The sequence below is a fragment of the Apteryx rowi genome, unplaced genomic scaffold, assembly GCF_003343035.1.
Source record: "Apteryx rowi isolate R43461 unplaced genomic scaffold, aptRow1 scaffold_538, whole genome shotgun sequence".
Taxonomy (NCBI): Eukaryota; Metazoa; Chordata; class Aves; order Apterygiformes; family Apterygidae; genus Apteryx; species Apteryx rowi.
In genome coordinates, this window is record NW_020450803.1 from 573 (window position 1) to 21,808 (window position 21,236).

General features: G+C 36.7%; 1 protein-coding gene across 1 annotated transcript in view; it reads left to right on the plus strand.

The window, feature by feature from the left end:
* Positions 1-1,354: 1,354 nt before the first annotated feature.
* The window catches only part of CORIN (corin, serine peptidase), a gene marked incomplete at its 5' end in the record, with an annotated part of 74,655 nt that continues 54,773 nt past the window's right edge, over positions 1,355-21,236 (plus strand). Inside the window, 2 exons of the mRNA XM_026081150.1 lie at positions 1,355-1,536; positions 18,907-19,020. Coding sequence (XP_025936935.1) covers positions 1,355-1,536; positions 18,907-19,020 — 296 coding nt within the window. The remainder of the gene's footprint in view (positions 1,537-18,906; positions 19,021-21,236) is intronic.

Genomic DNA, 21,236 nt, shown 5'->3' on the forward strand with positions numbered 1-21,236 from the left:
CAACAGCAGCACACCTCCTGCAGGAGAGCTGACTGCCAGCCCAGGCCTCCCGGAGAGGCCCCAAGCRCTCCTGCAGCCTGAGACCTGTAGAGCCGCATCTACTGTCAGAGGGTCTGTCTGGGTCCCAGCCTCTGACACAGCAACTCCAACAGYCACTGGGGAACGCGCTGTGCGGCGTGTCACGACCATACTTGAGGAAACCTACACCACAGGGAACAGAAACGAAGGTCCCTTCGTGCACCCTTCTGTGCAAACTGCTGCCTCTGTTCACTGCGCTTTTCTGCTTGACTTGATTGTGTAGAACTGGAGACAGTTCATAGTTACCTATTTTCATTCCTCCTGCATACATGCAGAGGAAGACTAAAGAAAAAATATATATGGAGGTATATATCTCAGAATAAGAAATGGACAAGTATGCTTCCTTTAAACTTGTGATACTTTAAAAATTACTATTTTATCTTGCTTTTTTTTTTTGTACAGTTCAAGTCATGTTCTGGTATTTATTGCATTTGGTCTATTTCCTGGCACTGAGTATGTTTTGAAATCTGTGTAACAGCTCATAAATGCTAAAAATGGGGTGATGTGGTGCTGTGGTTTACTACAGCTTACCTTTGGTGGTTGTTGGTTCCCTTCATGAGCAGATTCAGCTCACTTAAGTTGTCAGAAAACTTACCCAATCAAAAACATGCAAAGGTTTCTTCCAGGTTAGTGATTTTTTCATCACCTCATGAAAGCATCTGGCAAAAGTCAGAGGGAGTAGGACTGCACARTTGTGGGGAAGAGGGAGAGGATAAGGGAGCAAGCTTTCTCCTGTCTTGTGTCACTTCACCATTACATTGGTTCACAGAATCACAGAATGGTTGAGGTTGGAAGGGACCTCTGGAGATCATCTAAGACCAACCCCCCTGCTCAGGCAGGGTCACCTAGAGCATGTTGTCCAGAATTGTGTCCAGGCAGGTTTTGTATATCTCTAGAGAAGGAGACTCCACAACCTTCTCTGGGCAGCCTGTTCCAGTGCTCTGTCTCCCTCACAGTGAAGAGGTTTTTCCTCATATTCAGATGGAAGTTGTTCAGCTGTTGATGAAATCTCAGCATCAACTTGCATGGAGTTGAAATTACAAACTGCTCTGAGCCTGATTTGGGCTTAAATTTGGCCTGAAAGCCAGACCTAATATCACCTTAAATGAATAATGAAGACTGGCTCGATCATCTTTTCTGGTGCAGCTTTGTAGAACATAGAATTCTTCAAAAATGTTTTATTTTCTTTTATTATTTTTTTTCTCTTTTTAAAAGTTTTCACAATCCATTAGAGTAATAATTCTTGGTATCTTTGTTCTCTGTCTCTTTTCTCCAGCCGAGGCCTCCTGCCCTGCAGGACATTTTGTGAAGCAGCAAAAGAAGGGTGTGAACCAGTCTTGGGGATGGTAAATGCTTCTTGGCCGGAATTCCTCAAGTGCTCTCAATTCCAAAACAAAACTGAAAATGACACCACCACAAGGGTATGCTTCTCACCACACCAAGAGACAGGAAAGCAAAGTATGTTTCCATTCTTAACTGTTACACTATGTTCATGAGTTACTATTTAATAATGCATTTATTTTGTTCTGTAGGATAAACTCTGAGATGAAATTTATGAGCTCTAGTTCTGTTATTGAGTAACTTCAGATTACCATGATAAAGATAAAGCCTGATTGTCATGTTTTGCGATGTTTTAATTGTTTAGGTTGAATTTTTCTAAGACTTATATTGATTTGAGGCTGTCTTTTGTTTTGCATCAGAAAATCTTATCTATTTCAGAGAAGGAAGCTAGGGATAGGAATATGCCCTTTAAAATAAAGTTCTGCCGACCTTTTCTTTGCTAAAGTCTAGTGATCACAAGATTACTGTTTTGGAGCAGGAGCTTGATACACAGGCCAAATTTCAAATGCATCTCTTTCGTCCTTGCTGTAAAAATGAACCCAAAGCTGATCGAGTTGTAAACTTGTCAAAAATCATGGTTTGCATACACCCACTAGTGGCTCCTTAGAGTTCTGTGAGGGAAAGTCTCCAGAAGCCTCTTTAAATATAAAGTATTTCCATCTCCTCAGAGTCACTGCTGTGTTCTGTGGATCCAAATCTAGGTGAGATCAGATCTGAAAGCAGCAAGCCTGACTCTTTTCTTCTCAGTGACCTCATTGCTGGAGTTCTCTTGCTGCCATTTGTGTTTATCTACTGCTGGCCCAGGCAGAGGATGATGCTTTACTACTGATATGCATCATCCTTTGAGCCTAAGTGTCAGAGGGCTTGTACAGTCAGTCTGTAGATTCTAACTGTGTTAATCACTTTTGGATGACAATAAACAAGAAGAGATGATATACTGAAAATTATTGTTCAGTTTTTGTTTAAAAAAACTAACAAGTTATACATACAAAGTTACCTTAAAATATCAATGAGGTTGTAAAGTGTATCTTCACATGTTAGATAATGCCACAATTAAAAATGTTTGTATAGCCTTGGTTATCTCCTTGCATGTTCTGAATATGCATAATGATACAGCCTTTAATTACGTGATCAAGTCCTTTTTTCAGTGGGATTCCCTCCGTCTGTTAGGGCATGTGTTGAGGAATCATGAAGTGAAGGAGGCTGTTGTTCATACCTACCCTTACCTTTGGGAAAATCTGTAATGACTGTGGCAGGGAAATACACAATGAAGGACTATGTCTTGTTGAAGACAGTTGAATGCCTTCCAGGAAAATCGAACGCTATCCACAAGTCTCCTGCAGAGTTCTTAAGGGATTCTGAGCAAGTTGCTGTAATGAAAGCCACTGGGAGCTATGTTTTTTGACTATATAAAATAAATACCTGCTACATGTGCTGAAAAATTAGGTCTCATGGGCCTCTCCAAATGGGAACTGTAAGTAAGTAGATATAAAAATGCATAATTTTTTCTCGCCTCAGTTTCCCATGTGTAAAATGGGAATAAAACCATCCTTTTACCTCACAGGGATGTTGTAAAGATAAATGCATTGATGCCTTTGATATCATAGTAATGAACACCCTAGAAACTAGGAATATAGTCATGGCAGGCAAAGTAACAAATGACGTAGGAGTTTATACGGTCAATACATAAATATGGTAAGGGATTGTATACTGAGCAATGAGGGTAGAAGAAAGGAGGGACTAGCATATCATTAATTGAGAATGTTCATACTTGGCACAGAATGAAGTACAGTTCTGAAGAAAGAACAGGATATTAGATACCTAGGGTTCATTCATGTATGGTACACATACTGAACAGAAGGTAAGATATAAATATACCTATTAACTTTTGGCAAATGATAGTTGGATGAAGTGTTCAAAAGCCCCACTAAATCTTGATGGCTGATTTAGTAGATCAAACCAGAAGAGATTGCTGGCTTCTGAAACTTGCAAGTTCCAGAATCTCTTCTGGCTAAAGTGATAGATTTAATATTATGTAATTCTAGAGAAGAGTCTGTTAGAATAGTGCCTGATTGATTATTCTCCCATAATCTGTACAGCAGGATTTATATCTATCTGATAGTAAATTGCATGAATTACAGAAAAGTACATAGTGGAAGCTTACTGTTTCTCACCAAAAGAAAATATCTTGAGCTGGTTTTGAGGTTAATTACTTCTACCTGACAGACTGCAGAGACCTATGCCACTTATTGGCAGTTCTGACATTTTGTTGTTTAAAACAAATGACATCTTAAATTAATTTGTTTACATAAGATATTGTTCATGATACTGAATATGAATAGTTTACATGTGGAGGAAATTATAGACTATAGGGAATATTTTGATTTTTTTTGTTTAAAAGAATGTTTCTAATGCTATCCCTTTTTGACTGAAAAAGATAAGACTTAAGGTTCCCCAGGTTGTTTCTCCTGCAGAAAGAAGTTAATGCTGGCGTTGGATATTTGTTTTTGCAATTGGTATATTGAAAAGAATTTATTTCTCTGAACACAGCAGAATCAAACAGCAGCAGTTGGTTCACTGTTCCAATCCCTTTCTACCTTTCTACCTAGTGCTCAGCCTAAAGCACTCTTCAAGCTTTTCTCGGGGCTAAATTCCTGACAGTTCCAAGGGTATGTCCTTGGCAGTATATGCTGCTTATGTCTCAACTTTGCAGTTTCTCTTGGGGACTAATACCTCCAGGCTGCATGCAGTGAAACCCTCCCTGCCCGCATATGACTTGCATATACTTTGTTTTGTGTGAGGATGCATTTCTCCTGTGAGGGTTTAGCTGTTCCTTATATTTGTTAATAATATGGTCTGGCTGCTATACCTGCTTGTTTCAGCAAAGTATAATGCAGTCCAAAACAAAATTTCCCCTTGATGTTTGTCATCAGGTTGTGACTAAACACTGTGTATCTTCCACATTTTCTTAACTGAAAATTATCATTCCTCCAAAAAAACTTTGAACCATACATGATTTTCCAGGCTCTGTTGAAGAATGTATGCTTGACTGATTTTCTAGTTAGAATCCAGAGCATTTATCTCAGGGACAATTATCAGCTTTCTTGATATATGTTTATTATATGGTTAGAATTGGAATTATCTAGTGGTATGTGCTTGTTTTGTGTCACTGCTGATATTTATCTCTTTGCCTGATTTTTCTACCACTGGCAGTCTAAATCACTAAAGCACTTTACCACTATGGAGAAACTAATATGGCAGACATGTCTGATGTGGCCAGAGACATACTGTAAAGCTGAGCTGCGTGCCCCTATACTAAAACCATCCTAGAGTAAGAAATGAGTCACAGAGATAAAGGTGCAAGTCTGTAGGCAGCGTTGCATCAGTCAGGTTGATGCCCTTTCACACAAGTTGCCTAATTATGCTAGAAGGAGTAAAGCTCATGTGCGGGAAAGCCCAGATACCTCTAACACAGCCAAATTTGCCAAAAGAAGGAAGGGAGATGGAGCAAATGAGTCTTTCCTCTCAGTTCTTCTCTACCATCAGTTGGGAGGGAAAGGTACTCAGTTTATCCCTTTTAATATGGCGACTTTCTAACTTAGTGGAGGAGTCATCAACATTTATACCTGCATTATTGAGACACAAATAATACAACACCTGAATGCTGAAAAGCAATAATTTCAAGATTCCCTGTAACTTGCTTCAGAACAAGTAGACATCAGAGCTTTTAAAGATAAAAAATCACTAATTTAAGAAACCATCTTTTTAAGTAATGCTGATATTTAGTTATGAGCATGGCAAAGGAGGGGACGGCTTTGAAATATGTTAGAAACTGCTGATACTGCTGTTCAGTAAGAAGTGGAAGGAAAAATGCCACTGAAAATGAAATAACATAACACTGTCTCACATATTACTAAGCTCATAAAAATTACTTATATTCTGGCAAGTCCCCTTCTGAATCTTTATTCTTTCATCTCTCAGTGTTTTGCAGTGGATAACCAATAGCTGAGAAAATCAGCTACTATGAACATAAAAGCTTTAGGAATCCAGTTGTTGAGATTTGAGAATAAATATTCGAACTGGTTTCACAGATGAGCTGTGAGCATGTAAGGGAGTAAGGGACAAGTGCCATCATTGATTCATTGATTCATTCCACATTAATTCAATAATGTGTTCTTGTGGAAAAAAAAAATCTCAGAAGCATTCCTGGGGGCTGCTATGCATCTCCCCACTCACAGAAATATTTCAGCTTTGTTTTTCTTTCTTTTAATTGTTCCTGTGGTTCTTTGTTATTTTATTTGCTTTGACCAGCCATCAGCTGATGCTGTTAAATGTTGGAGAAAAAAACAGTAGCTTGAATGTGAAGTAAAGCAACACAATGAGCTGACTTACATTGATGTGGAGTTCTCAGGAAGGCGCTGCAATCATTTTTTAATAAAACTGGACTGTAAAACACTTTCAAAAATAGCAGTGAATATTGATGCTTCTGCACTTTTTACAATGAAATCTATGTAAGAGACAGTCCAGAACTGGCAGGCAGTGTTCACTTTTGCATTATACTGAAGCGGCTGTGAAATTAAAAGTAACACATAGAACTTTTTTATTCTGCAATACAGAAAAATTTGGTGAACTTTTTACCCACTGGTTATTGCAGCAGTTTTTCAATTGGATATAGTCTTTTAATTAAAATTTTCTGGTTAGAAAAATTACAATGATTGCTGAATGAGAGAACCAGTACTGATGCCCTGGATAATCTCCCTTCTTGGCAAAAACATAGAAATTAATTGTCGTACATGTTGACTTATTCCTTGCAATGTTCAGAGCAGTGAAAGGGCTAAATGCATGAATAATTGGAGTGAACCCTTTAATCTGTTTGAAGATGACACTGCAGGAGCTCTTAGCCCATTTTAATCTGTATAAGACGCATTTAATTGGAGCACCACATTAACAAGTCTAACAAAGGTCACTTTTTTTTTTGCACGCCACTTTAAGGTACTGTAAAAACAAATAGCTAATAGATGCATTAATGCCACAACTATAAACTTCAGCAGTAGAATTTGTTTCTCTGCTATGATAACAACATTCCCTTTACCCAGGTTTAGCTTCGAGTTTTGCAGTAACTCAGCTGAATAGTTCAAATTATTTTCTAGTGGCTCTCATTGCATATTACCTTGTCCTGTGTAAGCTGCCATAATGCAAATAATACAGAAAAGACTCAAGAGAATGAATACAGTGCATACAAGAAAACGACTATTTTTCCTAACCAAACATATGGTGAACTAATGCAGAGCCTTTATTTGTTCCTAGTATCAAACACCTATAAAAATTGTTCTGACGCTTCTTCCCATGGTGCCAGGTTTATCTTCCAGGACCTTCCACACTGGTATGAATTTAGAGAATGAACGGCTTTGAACAGAAACTCAGAGGCAGTATCTGTTTATAGAGAGGTATCTCTTTTTCTGTAGACATTGAGAGGCTAGTTATATACATCCAATACAGAATTTAATTAAGAAAAATCTTTTAAAATCAGGAAAATATTAGCTTTTTTTTGTGCCCTTGCATTCATTTAATACAGTGAAAAGAAGACAGAGGTGATCTGTGTATATGAAATACTGACACTGATTGGTTGCAAAAACAGCGGTAGTAAAATAATTTTTGGAGGGAGACAAGATATCTTTCAGGATTGTGGTGTGTCATGTGAGGAAACATTCACAGTCAAAGAAACTGTTCCCCTCAAGCACTCATTCATTAGTTCTGTTGACTCAGTAAACATTATATTTAATTATGTCCTTTGATTTCTTTTTTACTCCCTCTCTGCCTCCCTCAGCATTTATCTCTGCCTGCCTTCCTACTCTTTGCCTGTTTATTTTCCAACTTGGAGTCTCCCATGCGGCCTTTTTAGGTCACTTCACTTGAGTGGAAGAGAGAGGACTTTGTGTTCTTCTCCCACAGGGTTTTGCATCCTAAGGAAACAGAAATGGACAGTTTCTTGTGAGGCAGAAGTTGCCAGCTTCTGTAATTTTGTGATCATGATCCTAGCACCAAATCTTTCTACAGCTGACAGCTACAAGATGCATATACTATACCCCAGGGTACATAGGATATAGGGAGGAGGTGATGAAAATCTGAAGGCAAGAGAATACAGGGATTCCTCTGGGTCCCACTGTGCTATTGTGAATATAAGAATGACTGTATTAAATCAGACCAGAAGTCCATCTAGCTTGCAATGCTGTCTTCAAAAGCTGCCAAAATCAGATGCCTAGAGAAGAATAGAAACACAGGACAAAAATATTTGGTAATATTTTTTCAAATTTCTCCCCCAGTTTCCATAACTTTGAGATTCAAGAAATCCTGTGCACTTTGTGACCCGCTATAGATTTTTCTTCTATTGATTTGTTCATTTGTTTCATGAATCTGTGTACATTTTAGCATCTGTAGTATCGTGTTGCAACATTTCATAGCTTATCTATGCATTCTTTGAAGAATACCGCCTTTGGCTTATTTTAAAGGCAATTTTATTTGGTAGCTTGTAGTTCTTGCATAGGAATAGACAATGAATATTGTTTCCTCTTCATTTTGGAAAAAAAACGATCAGCACTTTTCATGATCATTTTCACAGATATGCAGTGCTTTATCAATTGCTATACCTTGAAATGCAACCAGAAGTCAATCTTGAGAGTTGTAAAGTAATATGTTTTTTTCAGTCTGTGCTATCTGTAGCTTTTCAGGGATCTGAAGGCATAATCCTCTATAGATAGCATTCCAGGAATCCATCTGGGAAGTACAGCACATAAATGATCTTGTCACTTCAGAGACATTTTTGATAGTACACCAGGTGCAGGTAAAATAAAACACTTTTTGCCACCAGTGGTGTTTGCTCAGGGATTTTGGAAGTTTTCCAGACTGTAAATCTTCCAGTCAAAGGCCTGAAACAAGCACCAGCAAATTGTTTTCCTATCAGCCAGAATTGCTTCCCTTTTCTTTGGCTTCATCTAATATTCTATCTTCCTTAGGAGTTCAGATGCATGTATTTTTCCACAGTGATGTTAATAAATGTGTGAATTATTGACACAGGTACAAATAACTAACGTTTCCCAACACATTCCATTCTAGTAACACCTTCACAACTTTTTATGATTTTGGCAAATTTGAGTGGAGTTATTCATAATTTTTTAGTTTGGACATTTATTTCAGGCTTTCCTTCTTATTATTATGCTTTGTTTCAAACATATAGCTCCAGCATTTCTGAGTATGCATCTGTGCAGCTGTTTGCCTATGTTCAATACAGTCTTATAAAAGGTTGCATTTCTAAATCCCCTAGGTTTTAGGTCAGATATTGAAATTCAGCAAAAGTGTTTGTTTTTGTATATAAGACAAGGCTTTTATCATTTCCATTAAAATCTGATCTGTGGAGATGTGATCAAATTGTTAGCCTGCACAAGCTTGGTAGAAAGCAGAAGTTACACTCACTGGAGGTGTTCACAGTGCATGTGCTCTCCTTGCATTAATCACTGCTCTGGTTGGACCAACATATCCAGTCATCTTCTAAAGACTTTGTGGTCTAAAGACTGCAAAAGGTGGGATGAATTTTTCTTATAATTCCTTCTGATTGCTGCTGGGCGCTAAAACTGAGAGAAAGAAAAGAGTATTTTCATTATTCCTATTGTTTGCATATAGCATACAGACAAATAAGAAAGTGTTCACTTTAGGTAACAGAAGAAACGGAGATGTGAGTTGGGACTGGAATCAGAACAGATGGGAGCAGAGTAGAGTAGGGATGTATTAGGAGGGGAGAGAGTTAGAATGATCTATAAGTGCTTGAGCACTCTTTTGTCCACGGTCCAAAAATAAGCATGGGACTCTTGACTCTTTATTTCTCTTCTGTCTAGAAAAAGCAGTCAGATAAATGTCTTTCCTGCCTTCTGCCTTTGTTCTCCCAATCCATATTGGCCTATTCACATAGAGGGTAAAAGTCTGTTCCTGTTGCTCTTAGTACAAATGAAGACTTGTGCTGATTGCACAGATCAATAAACATCAGGAAAGTTCCTCTAATAGTTCTTTTTGATCTATTTATGTGTTTTCTTTTGTTAACAAGCAGGAAATTATGTAAAAGCACAAGTTAGAAGTTGCTGGTTGCAGAAACTGGGAAGTGTGCAGTGTATAAGGCAGGAAATTGGAAGAAGATGATTGGCTCATAATTAAGAAAATACAATGCTATCATATAGAATGAGATTCTTTCCCTAGCACTGTTGCAGATACCCTGTGTAATGTTGACCAAGGCACTGGAATCAAAATGTTCACAACTGTTCTTTGCACATCGCTGATTAACTGTTAATTTGTGTACCTGGGGTTTGATTTGCAACTGGAACATGTTCTTGCAGGTACAACTAAAGGAAATAGGAGCTATACATTGAACATATAAACTAACATCAAAATCTTTCAGAAAAAATCACATTTTTTTTGTGTCTCTCACACAAACTGTGTCTCAGTTTGTGCAGTGAAAATTATTATTCATTATTTCTTATAACTTTGACTTAAAATTTCTCAGTGCGTCAGTTTTTTCCTCTGTAAAAATCAAATGTGAATGCTATCTAATCTTATGTTGTTATTAAGCCCATCATATATTGCAGTTCATAGTACCCTTCCAAAAAGAGGTGAGGCTATAACTCCACGGGCTGAAGTTAGCAAACATATCCAACCATGCAGCAGGTAGTGAGGAGAACCCCCTGAGAAGCACATTTTTAAGAGTGTGCAAAAGGACGGTTCTGGTGGTTTTGCTCTACCTTGTCTCTGATAAAAGTTCAGGTTTAAATGGCATGAACTACTCCAAAATCTTTGTTTTAAGTCTCATATGTGTTTTGGTCACCTTGCTGCAGAACTAGGAGCCCTCTTGAAAAGAAATTGCATATGTATCTTTGCATGCAATATCCATAACCCCATTACACAATTGGAAAATAATGTTTTTATTGGAAAATCAAGATCAGGTGCTGCCCAAGTAGAGAGTGCACCTGGGAATGTTACAGAAAAGATTTTGAAATTATTCATGTAACTTTTTATTACAAGCATATGTTTCATACAAGACTGTCAGTTGACTAAGTCTAAGATTGCCCTGTTTCTTGGGGATAATAAAATGATATTTCAGGCTTAGAAAAGCATGTAAATATGTTGAAAAGAATAATCTGCTGCTGTCAAAAGTAAAGAGTAAAAATGGAGGGGCTGAGAGTGTGTGTGTTTGTGTATGTGACTATTGCCTTACTGTAATAGGAAGGGCAGTTATGCTAGGACCAAAAATAAAATTGGAAATCTGGATAATTAATTGCACTTGCAGTCAGTGTAAGCTGGAGCTATTTGTCATTTTTGAAAAACACRCTCCATATATTTAAGCATGTCCGGTGCTCAGTGGTACATCGCAGCATCCACTGTGCACGTAGCGGTTTAAAAAACTGTGGAGAATGAATATCACACTGCTATACAGAAAGGCTGACTGTGACTGGAAATGATATTTTTTTGTAGGAATGCTAAAGGCTTCTTCTTTAGTCTCAAGAGCAGGTTTTACAGGTGTAATAGTCTTTTTAAGACTGCTTGTTGAGGTCTTTTAAAAAGTGTCATTCTTTGCTGGCAATGTTAAATGGCTTTGTTCTATCTCAAAAATTTTATTGTTTCCATTGAGATTGATCTTTCAGTTTTTCCTCTTGACCATCTTACATTCAGTAATGTTCTTCTGAGAGCTATCCTGACATTTTCCTAAATGGGAATATGTTTCACTCCCTCTGGGAAACCTTGAATATCAATTCATCAGTGTGAAAATAAGTTCTTAAGACTTCCTGCAGCATTAACTTTATAGTACTTTGTAGTACTGAGGCTAATGACTTTTTTCTCCTCAAAGAACCCAAGAAAACAGAGAAGTTTTTTCTCTTTTTTGTAGGTAAGGAGCTGAGGCACAGTGTAGCTAAATTGTCCAAGGTAATGCAAAAAGTTTGTGACAGAACTGGGAAGAGAGCCTTTATCTCTGGAAACCATAAAACACTGGTTGTTTCCTTACAAACATCTTGGCTGATATAGGTCATCTTATATGGTGTTGTTTCACAGTGGTTTATAACTCAACTAATCTTTAATAAATAAGATCATGTATGGATTTTTTTGGAGGAGCTAACTTTTCTCATTGATGAAAAATCAAGTCAAGCTAGTAGTACTAAAAAAAGACATGGCATGAAATTCAATTTTACTACAGGAAGTAATGAGTTTTTTAAAGAAATTTTCTGTCTAATCTTGAATGACAAAACAATGGAAGATGTTTTATAAACCAGAAAATATAAAAGAAAGGACTTTAGGAAAAAGCATTTACTGATATTTTAACAGTCAAAATTACAAGGATTTCTTTATGCCATTTTCTGATGCTCTAGAAATCTATTTCTATAAAAGCTTTATATATGGACATAAATACTATAGAAAGGATTTGAATTTTTTATGAGTCACCTTGTTTTGTACATGTAGTACTAGAGATTTCTGGAGTAGTAAAATGGTGTTTGATTGCCATGTGGATTTCACATATTAATTAACTAGTGTTAAATATTTTATCCTGAGAAATTGCTATTTCTTATTATAGCTTTGTGACTCATAGAGCATGTAAAGAACAAACTTATTTAGGGCAGTGTCCTAACTTTAAGTCAGCAGTGGTGTCACATAGCTATATGCATATACTGAAGTTTGGAACATTGTGTTAACTCATATTTTATAAATAAAACAAGATAGTTTGGGAAGTTCATATTTTTGTGCTATCTGCATGATATAGATAATGTTACTTTTGATACTGAATTCAGTCTCCAGTTAGGGTTTTAAAAGGGATATAGGCCTAATTTAGGAGATTTTATTTCTCCTACAGTCAATTTAGAGACACTTTATATTTTCAAAGGACTGAATCACATTCTAGAAGCATCTATATGTGTCTGTGGACTCTGGAAATGGCTTAGGGTAACTAGGCTTCCGAAACAGTTCCCTTAGGTGGCTAAAGTTTGACGGGAGGAACTGAAGACCCAGGGTTCAGGTGCATATCTCAGTACAAAACTATTGTCAGAGATTTGGAGGGAGAGATTCTACATGTTAAAGTTACTGCAGCTGAGTCACAATTTTCATAAAGTGCCTCAGATCCTTGCATTTGAGTTGACTGGAACTTTGAAGACCTTCAGTACATAATAATAACTAACTAATGATATAGATGATGTTACTTTTGATACTGAATTCAGTCTCCAGTTAGGGTTTTAAAAGGGATATAGGCCTAACTAAACTAACTAAACTAACTAAATTTTTGTAGTTAAAATACTATGTTGAAAGAGGACAAAGAGAAGAAATTGAAACTACCATTTAGCCACCAAAATGATTTGGGCTGGTTTTGGTCCTGTTACTCTCCTGTTGACACTCAGTATTGCAATGTGATGACGAGTTTTTATCAAAACTTATTGTCAAAAATGGTCACTTTTTGATGTAGCAAACTTCTTTTACTAGAATGTATTTTTATTAACATTTTAATCAAAATCAGTGATTTTTTTAAAAAACTGTATCAGAATTCTTTTCCCCCTCCACAAGAACCTTTCTGTCTCTCCTTTGTGTTCCTCTTTATCCAGTTTAGGAAAAGGTAAGAAAAAATGGAAGGCCTGGAAAAAGCAAAAATAAATCTAATTTTTCTTAAATTTTTCCTCAAAACTGAAAACCTCCAGAAACTTTTGATTAGAACTTAAATTCTATAATTATTGCTTTATAATTTCACAAAAATTTCATTTTGTTTTCACTACCTCTTGTCAAATCTTTGTTACATGGAGAGACTGTATACATGAATTAAACTCTTTGTTCAGCATATAACAGAGCTGGTAGATTTTGATTTTTTTTGTTAGAATGCTTCTTGAATGTTTTCTTTCTTGTTAACTCAACTTAGTTTTGTAAGTGTGGAGACCTTTTCTGTTGTCATTCAGTCTGCGCTACCTGAACTTGAGATTCACAACCAGAAGAATGTAAGTAAAAGGTGAATGAGAGCAAATAGGTATAACTCAGGCCTGTAAAAATGTTGTATTGTCTAGCAAAGAAACATACCATGAACAGCAGAATAATGGAAACAAGAACTGGGTACTCATTTACTATTTGCCATAGAACAGGAGTAACTGTTGGACTGGTAAGGAGTTGTTTTCTGGAGTGATAATGGAGCAGCTGAGAAAAGTCACCTGAAGCATTCTGTGGGCCTCAGAAAATGTGAGACTGTACAGAGAACACTGGGCTTTGTTTGTTTTTTCCTTAGCTTTTTTTAGCCTGGAGCCAAGAAGGCAGGACGTAAAAGTCCATTTAAAAAGAAAACTGGATATTTCAATTGAGGCACTGGATTTTGGCTTACTGATGAAACTGTTGAGCAAATGAGATCTAGGGTTAGAGAAAGAATATGGAAATGCTCATGAAAGGGATCAAAGCATGCAATGTCCACCAGGAAAGAATGAGCACAGAGGTGTTTTCAGTGTAAAGGAATCCAGAAGGCTAGACAGACAAGTTGACAACATGCTGAACAGCACTTGATACTTGTCTAACAGCACCCTGGAAAAAGCAAAAGGCAGAAAGGAAGACACCCATCCAAAAAAAAAAAAAGTCACCACCAATTTGGTGATGTCTGCAAGACACCAAATAAACCCCCAAATGCCCAAGTGGCAACTAAGAATAAGGTTGAAAGGGTGAAAAGGAAGTCTGTGTTGCAACTTCTGCAGATCCAAAGGCTTGCCGTGTATTCTGCCAGCTGTTTACGTGATAGACAGAGTGACCATGTGAACCTCTGAATGGGGCTAAAAGTGGGGCTGATGCCAAACTCTTTGTAGAGGGTTGGTTAAAACAGAGATGCTCGGATGTAACAAGAGTTCCTAGCTGTGCTGCTGCTGTGAAACAATTTTAGCAGCTTACATAGGATGAAAGGTAACTTTGTGATCTATTCATAATCCATGAGACATCATCGTGAGCAGGACACTACTTAGTTCATCCAGGTGACTAAAGGATGTATTGTTGTGACTTCAGTCCTAAATATGAGGATAAGGACTTCTATGTGAAAGTAGCAGAACTGAACTAGGGATGACTCTAAAAGAAGACTCTAGTCTACCAATGTGCTTCAGTACCTTTGCCTTTCTAATGGGAAGCTCATAGAAGTTCAACAAAGCACTGAAAAGGCTTGGATGCTACAGACAGTAAAGCAATATGCTGGGTCCAGTCTGATCACAAGGAACAAGGTTACTTCCTTGGAAGCAGGGAAGGAAAGGGACATATTAGCTGTATTTGCAGGTGGGATTTTATTTAAAATGAGCTAGCAGTATTTCCATCAGATTTAAGGTGTGTTATCATCAGGCAGATAATACTTTACAACTGTGAAAATCATAGTATACTGATAACAGAATGTGATCTTGCACCCTTCTGTAATTGTAACTCATCCCTCCTAGAGGTCAAAACACTGTTCACTTTTTATGAAGGAAACAAGCCAATTTTTAACATTCTAATTTCTAGGAGTTAGGTTTTTTGGAGGATGCTCAGGAAAGAATAGTTTTGAAGAAACTGAAGGCTCACTTTGCAAATGGGGGCATATCTAACACACTACACAGAGACAATGAGCATGATACTTCTGCAGTAAAAGATGTCTTCCGTGTATACTGTGAAGTGATGGAAAGATAGTGTTGGTAGTTTGGGTAACTGAGAGATTAATGGAAAACGGAGGAAAAGGAATACCTATCTGGCAATATTGAATAATTTTTATAATATACTGAGCTGGAGATATCAAACAGCTGTTGGAACTTGAGATTAATCTTTGGCTGCCAGGCAGTATCAGATCAGCAGAAATAAGGCACTAAAAGAAGTCATGCTGAGCAAGCAGGCTGCTCTAACCCAAGAGACTAGGACCTGAGGTCATTGTCAGGGAGCAGCAGGAGTGGGACTGCTCCCTGAGGGCAGGCGAGCCAGGAGCTAGGGGCCAGGTAGCCCTTTCACCAAGGGAGCGGAGACCCACAGGGCCCAAACACAGCAGGCAGAGCTGGGTGCCTGTAACAGGGTCCATCTACAGCCTGGACACAGCAAAGTGATGAACCAGGTCCATGGTCCATTCAGGGAATTCAGGCAGGAGCAAAAGGAGACAGGACTGGAGATAAGGCTACAATGTGGGTCCAAAGACCATCCAGGAACAGGTACCGTCCAGAGACCATCCAGGCAGCATCAGTGCTAAAGGATGCTGGTCTCTCCGCAGCAGTCAAAACTCCAGATAGGAGTTTGCTGCTTTTGACTACAACTCCTGGAAATGTGGGGAAGTGGGAGTGAGTTATACTAGCTATACTATGTTTGATTTTAGAAAAGGAGTTATTTGAGTTAAATCTCAGGAAAAATATCCTGCCAGGGAGATGATGTGAAAAGCTGAGAATGTGATCCCAAAGAAAGTATGAAAAGCTCCATCATTTGTGACAAAACTGATCTGGACAAAGCATTAGAAGTATAGTACAAGAAACAAAAATCTCCTCTTATCCATGCCATATATTCACAGAAAAGAGAGTTTGAAGAACTCATTTATTTGTTTTCATTTTAAAGAAAGGAAAGAAATCAAATATAACTGAAAAAGAAAAAAAGCATTTGCAGACCTCTATAACATTATACTTATCTGAAAATATAGTTAGGTTACACCATGTGATTTGAAAGGGTGGATAAGAGGTTTTTCTAAGAATCTAAAAGTGTCTTCTCCTAGGCAATGTTTGAAAATGCTTGCCATTTGAAATTGCCTGTTTTACCAACACAAAAACATTTGCTTTTCAGAACCACTTCCATGAACCTCAGAGGAGAATCAGACTGACTAGGAATGCTTTAGTGGTAACAAATGAGTAAGGAAACTCTGTCAGAGCAGGGATATAATCTAATTTTCTTTTTCTGAGTTGGACTTAGATTTTCAGCAAGAGACTTCTATAAGCCACTTTGAATTGTGTATCTAATTCCTTATTTGTCATTGAGCAAATCACTTCAGCCACCTATCCTTTGGCTTTTCATGTGTCTAAAAAAAAAGGACATAACACTTGCTATCCTCCACTGTAAAGCACTTCAAGATTTTAAATAAAAGTCATATGTATGAAATTTTAAGAAAGTTTCCATTAAGTTTTATTTTATGATACACGTATTAAAAGATACATCAGTGAATAATGAATTCTAGAATTTATGTGAAACAGTATGGTTTAACAACCAAATAAAGAAGATTTTAAATGATGTAACAGTATGGAGAGTCGGTATTTATTAGTTTATTTTTCTCATCCCTTTTTACCTTTCATCTTTTATATCCTGAAATCATATCTGCATGCTTCATGAAACATATCCAGATTTCATCAGCATCACTTTACTTTCCATTTTGTTTGACTTTTATATATATGTTCTTCTGAACACATGTAAAATGTAATTACTTGTATGCTCTGATTTGCTTCACAATAGACTTCTGTTGGGAAAGATTACAAAGAACTTTTCTTCTTTCTATAAGTGAAATGTTGGTTCCAGAAAGAGGAGTTTAAATTGGACATCAGTGGTATATGAGGTTTAGGACTGATCTTTCACTTAAGCTCAGTTTTCGTTTGCCCAAGAACATGTTTAATAAACACACTATTGTGCATGATAGTTTACTTTTAGGAATAACGGTTTTATATGGCAGTTATATTAGGAGTCCTACTGAGTACAGCTGTAATGCACATTATTGCTGGCTAAACATGAGTGTTCACTGTGAAAATTAAATAAAGTGTTGACATAAACATCTTCATAGTCATTGATTTATTAATGACTTAATTTCAAATTTATGTAGTGTATTATCTTTGTGCTATCATTTACTGCAGTGCTGAACTGAGGCCATAGAAGCTCATATTACTAAAAATCGTATCACTGGACATTTGGTTATGTTTCCTTAATTTGATTTTGAAGTGTATTCTCTATGAATGCACTTCTTGTTAGACATTTTATGAGGAATACAAAATTACCATGAAAATACTCAATATGCATTTTACAGGCTTTTGAGATGTGGGATTATAAATATACTTTCCAGACTTTGCTCAAGCATCACATTCAAAAAGAGAAGGGAGAAGAAATAGGAACTGCGCTTTAGGCAAATTTAGAGAGTTTGAAATGGAAAGTATAGAGCTTTGTTGTGATAAGGTATGAGATGGTTTTACTGGAGGAAGACATTCTGTAACTGCTGCTGCTGAAACTGCTGATTTGTCATATCTGTGATTTGCATTATGGTAAAGATTGAAGGCTACAGTCAGAGATCTTTATTGTTCTTGGCAAAGTTAAGTGCAAAGCTGAATTACAAGGGAATTTCTGTGGAGAGAATTTTGACCTTTCATGAGATTTCATTGTTTGAATTTACTGTTGTCACTCATGATTATATTTAATAATTTTTACTTTGGAAAATTGTCAGTTTTTTTTCTTCACTTCTGAAACCTATTTCTCATTTGAAATATGTACGGTTAAAATCAAGGAGGTTTTTTTGGCTGATCTTTTACTGAAGGTGAAACTCTGTATATTCAGCCTTGCTGATTATCATTATTGTTAATTGTAGCTTAAAAAAAAAACAACAGATCTCGTACTGAATATTTGTTTTTTATCTGACACCTTTGCTTTGCAAGCCCATGTAATTTTCACTTGACATCTTTGCTCTGGGTCCCTATATAATAGGTCCTATTGCTATATGCTATATCCCTATATGCTTTATAGGGGTTTTCTCAGCCAAAGGTTTTTAAAACAAAGGCTTGGAATTTTGGCCTCTATTTCATGGGCTAAGATGTAAACAAGTTAATAGTGATCTGTATTTCTCTATTTTAAAGTGTCTTGAAGGACTTGAGTTGTAGAAGATTTTGAGTCCTCTCCCTCTGAACCTCATATCCCTGCAAGGCATCTCCAGTGGGACATCCAAAGCCCTAGTTTGTTTTTTTTTCCCTCTAAGTTTCTCAATTCTCCCCTATATAGAATAGCAATAATGAAGCTTTTCTAATGTTCAGGGAGTTAGAAGAATGTTTGGGGAATAGTTCCCTTGTAGAAGATGTCTGTATTATGACTGTGTTCAATCTCAACTTATAATCTTGTGGCTGAACACGTAGGTTGTGAAGATTCGTCTATTGTAACTTTAGTTGCATATTTAATCCCAAGTATCTCTTTAATGGAAAGAAAAAGCATATTTAATCCCATCCTAAGGTTAGTGCTTAAGAGCTACCCTGTAAAGGTGCTTCCTCTTTACTCTAGTGGTATATTGAATCTCACTGACAAACTCAATCTAGATACTTAATTTTTAAATAAGCAAAGCTAGGTAAAAATGCCAGCCTGACCATGCTTGAATTTGATTAATATTGGCTTTGTTGCTTTAATGTATCAATTGAGACTCATTGTTCAAAGTATCTTTCATTTCCTTTTATTTATTTTCAGCCTGAATAGCTTGACATATGTTGTTTTTTTTCTCTTCTTTGCCAGCACTGTGTGGAGGAGAGGAGAGTTTCTTGTGTGCTAGTGGGATCTGCATCCCAGGAAAACTGCAGTGTAATGGCTACAATGACTGTGATGACTGGAGTGATGAGGTCCATTGCAGTAAGTTTCTTAAACCCTGGGGTGCTCTATTGAAGCACATACTGCATCCAGTCAGGGAAGCCTAAAATCTAAAGAAGGTTATTGGAACAGCATAAGAGCTTACATGGTATTTGCATATATGAGCATTTGAACTCTGAGTTGCCAGTGAATATGTTTAGCTTTGCTCGGTCTGACCACAGAATGTTCTTTAGATCTTTGAAAGTTTATGCCTGGAAGCAGATTTCATTAGTAATTGAACTGCTAAGATTTCTACAAGGAGCGATGTGGAGATTAGAAGTATTTTGGGGCAGTTTTTTTTTTTTAATGGATCAGTAATATGCAGAAAATAGCACTTCTGCTAGGAAACAATCAGCTGAAAACTGTTCAGTGCATCTTTCTTCTAGTCCTTGGCATTGATGCTACAGTACATTCAAAACCATCTGCTTAAAAAGTTTTGACTTCAACCTGCATGAGGTCTGTTTAAATAAATATCAGAATACGATGCTGTAGAAAAGAAAAATAGGTATGAATGCTTAATGTCTTAATTTCTTATTTTGTTCTCCACTATAGTGTATATCTTTAGAGCTCCAATGTGTTTTTCTGTGCTAACAAGAGCATCCTAGGACTACTACTGCCTTTAGGAAAACTGAACAAATGTACAGTGGGAAAACAATGAAAAGGGAAAAAATTGAAAGATAAAAGAAAAATGAGGAACGTGGGGGACTATATATATAGGGACTATAGCATGATGCCACAGTGTAGTGCTGTGCATTCAGACTTCAGAAAATATCAGTCCTTGGGTTGAATTCCAATCTGTGCAGTTGAGACTCACCTCAGAAAATTTCTTTCTCATTAATGATTTAAGAGCCCACATCTCCTGGGCATTCCAAGACTCATGAAGCCATTTTTGAGAAAGTTGCTGATAGATTTTATCTGGGATTCTCTAAGGAATAAATGGTGGATGCAATTTCCTCCTTGTTTCAATATGAATGAGATTACAGTGTGCTTTTTCCTTAATAGCCTACAATTTATTTAATGGAGATTTATATAATTTCCAATAGGTAACAAGTTTTGCGTATTTTTATCTTTGAGTTTCTCCTGTCAGGGTTAAATGCAGTTTTAATGTAGCCTAAAAGTTTCAAAAATGCCTGTGAGACTTTGGTGCTCAAGTTACATTAGAAAAGGGCAAAGAAGAACTTAGTAATATAAGGAAAAAAATTACGTGTCTTGAAGCAACAAGCATTATAAATTTATTGAGTTAAGATTACCTTCAAAAGAAAACTTGTGTGTTAGAAGACACAAGGTTTACAAGCAAAGGATATCTTTTATTAGATCACCTGCTAAGAATCGAGGGGGAGGAAGACAAATTTTTGTCAAATAAGCCCTTCTTTAATTATAGAACACAAACAACAAACCTGAAGGAGGACTTGTCTGCCTGAAAGCTTGTCTGATAAAGATGCTGTCTCTCCTGCAGTCCTTGCCCCTCCATATTCTTCGGTCACCACAGTTACAGGAACATTTTTACCAAACCTATTAAGGTATGAAAATATACCATTAAGATACTCAGGACAACCTTACTGTTAACTTGTAGTAGTTATTTTTATTGCCAAGTAATAACCCTAAAATTATGATGTATGCATGGCAGTGTTTTATTCGTGGTTTAAGTTAAACACACTTTTAAAGGTGCGTTAGTATGGGATATTTGGGTTGGTTTTCATTATCTTCCCCCTTCAGAGTGCTACAAAAAGACATTTGGGCATCTTGACAATTCATGTCTGCTTTTCTGACAAAGACCACCACAATGAGTGAGGGCAGTTTTTTTTTTTAATCTCATTGGAATGACAGGATTTATTCTTCTATTGAGAAAAAAGCAAAAAATATTCAACTTTGTTTAAAAAAATGAATGACAGAAGTAACTTTTAACCCTAAAATATTTTCTTCAAAGCCAGCCAATATATAGAAATTTTAAGTTTATGAGTAGTTTGTAGAGCCTGCCTTTTTCCTGTAGGGTTCATCAATGATAACCAAAGTTTTTAATTTTATAATGAACTCGTAATATTTAACATAAGATCGGAACAGCATCCAAGCAAGTAGATTTCTCAGGGCTGACAATAATTACTGCTGCCGATTGTTTTTTTTCTTTTTTGGAAAATGGATTTTTCTCAGCTGTAAACTGTATTGGGGTTACAGTAGTTCATTTAGCTTGATTTGATATATGTTAATAAAATTAACTCCTC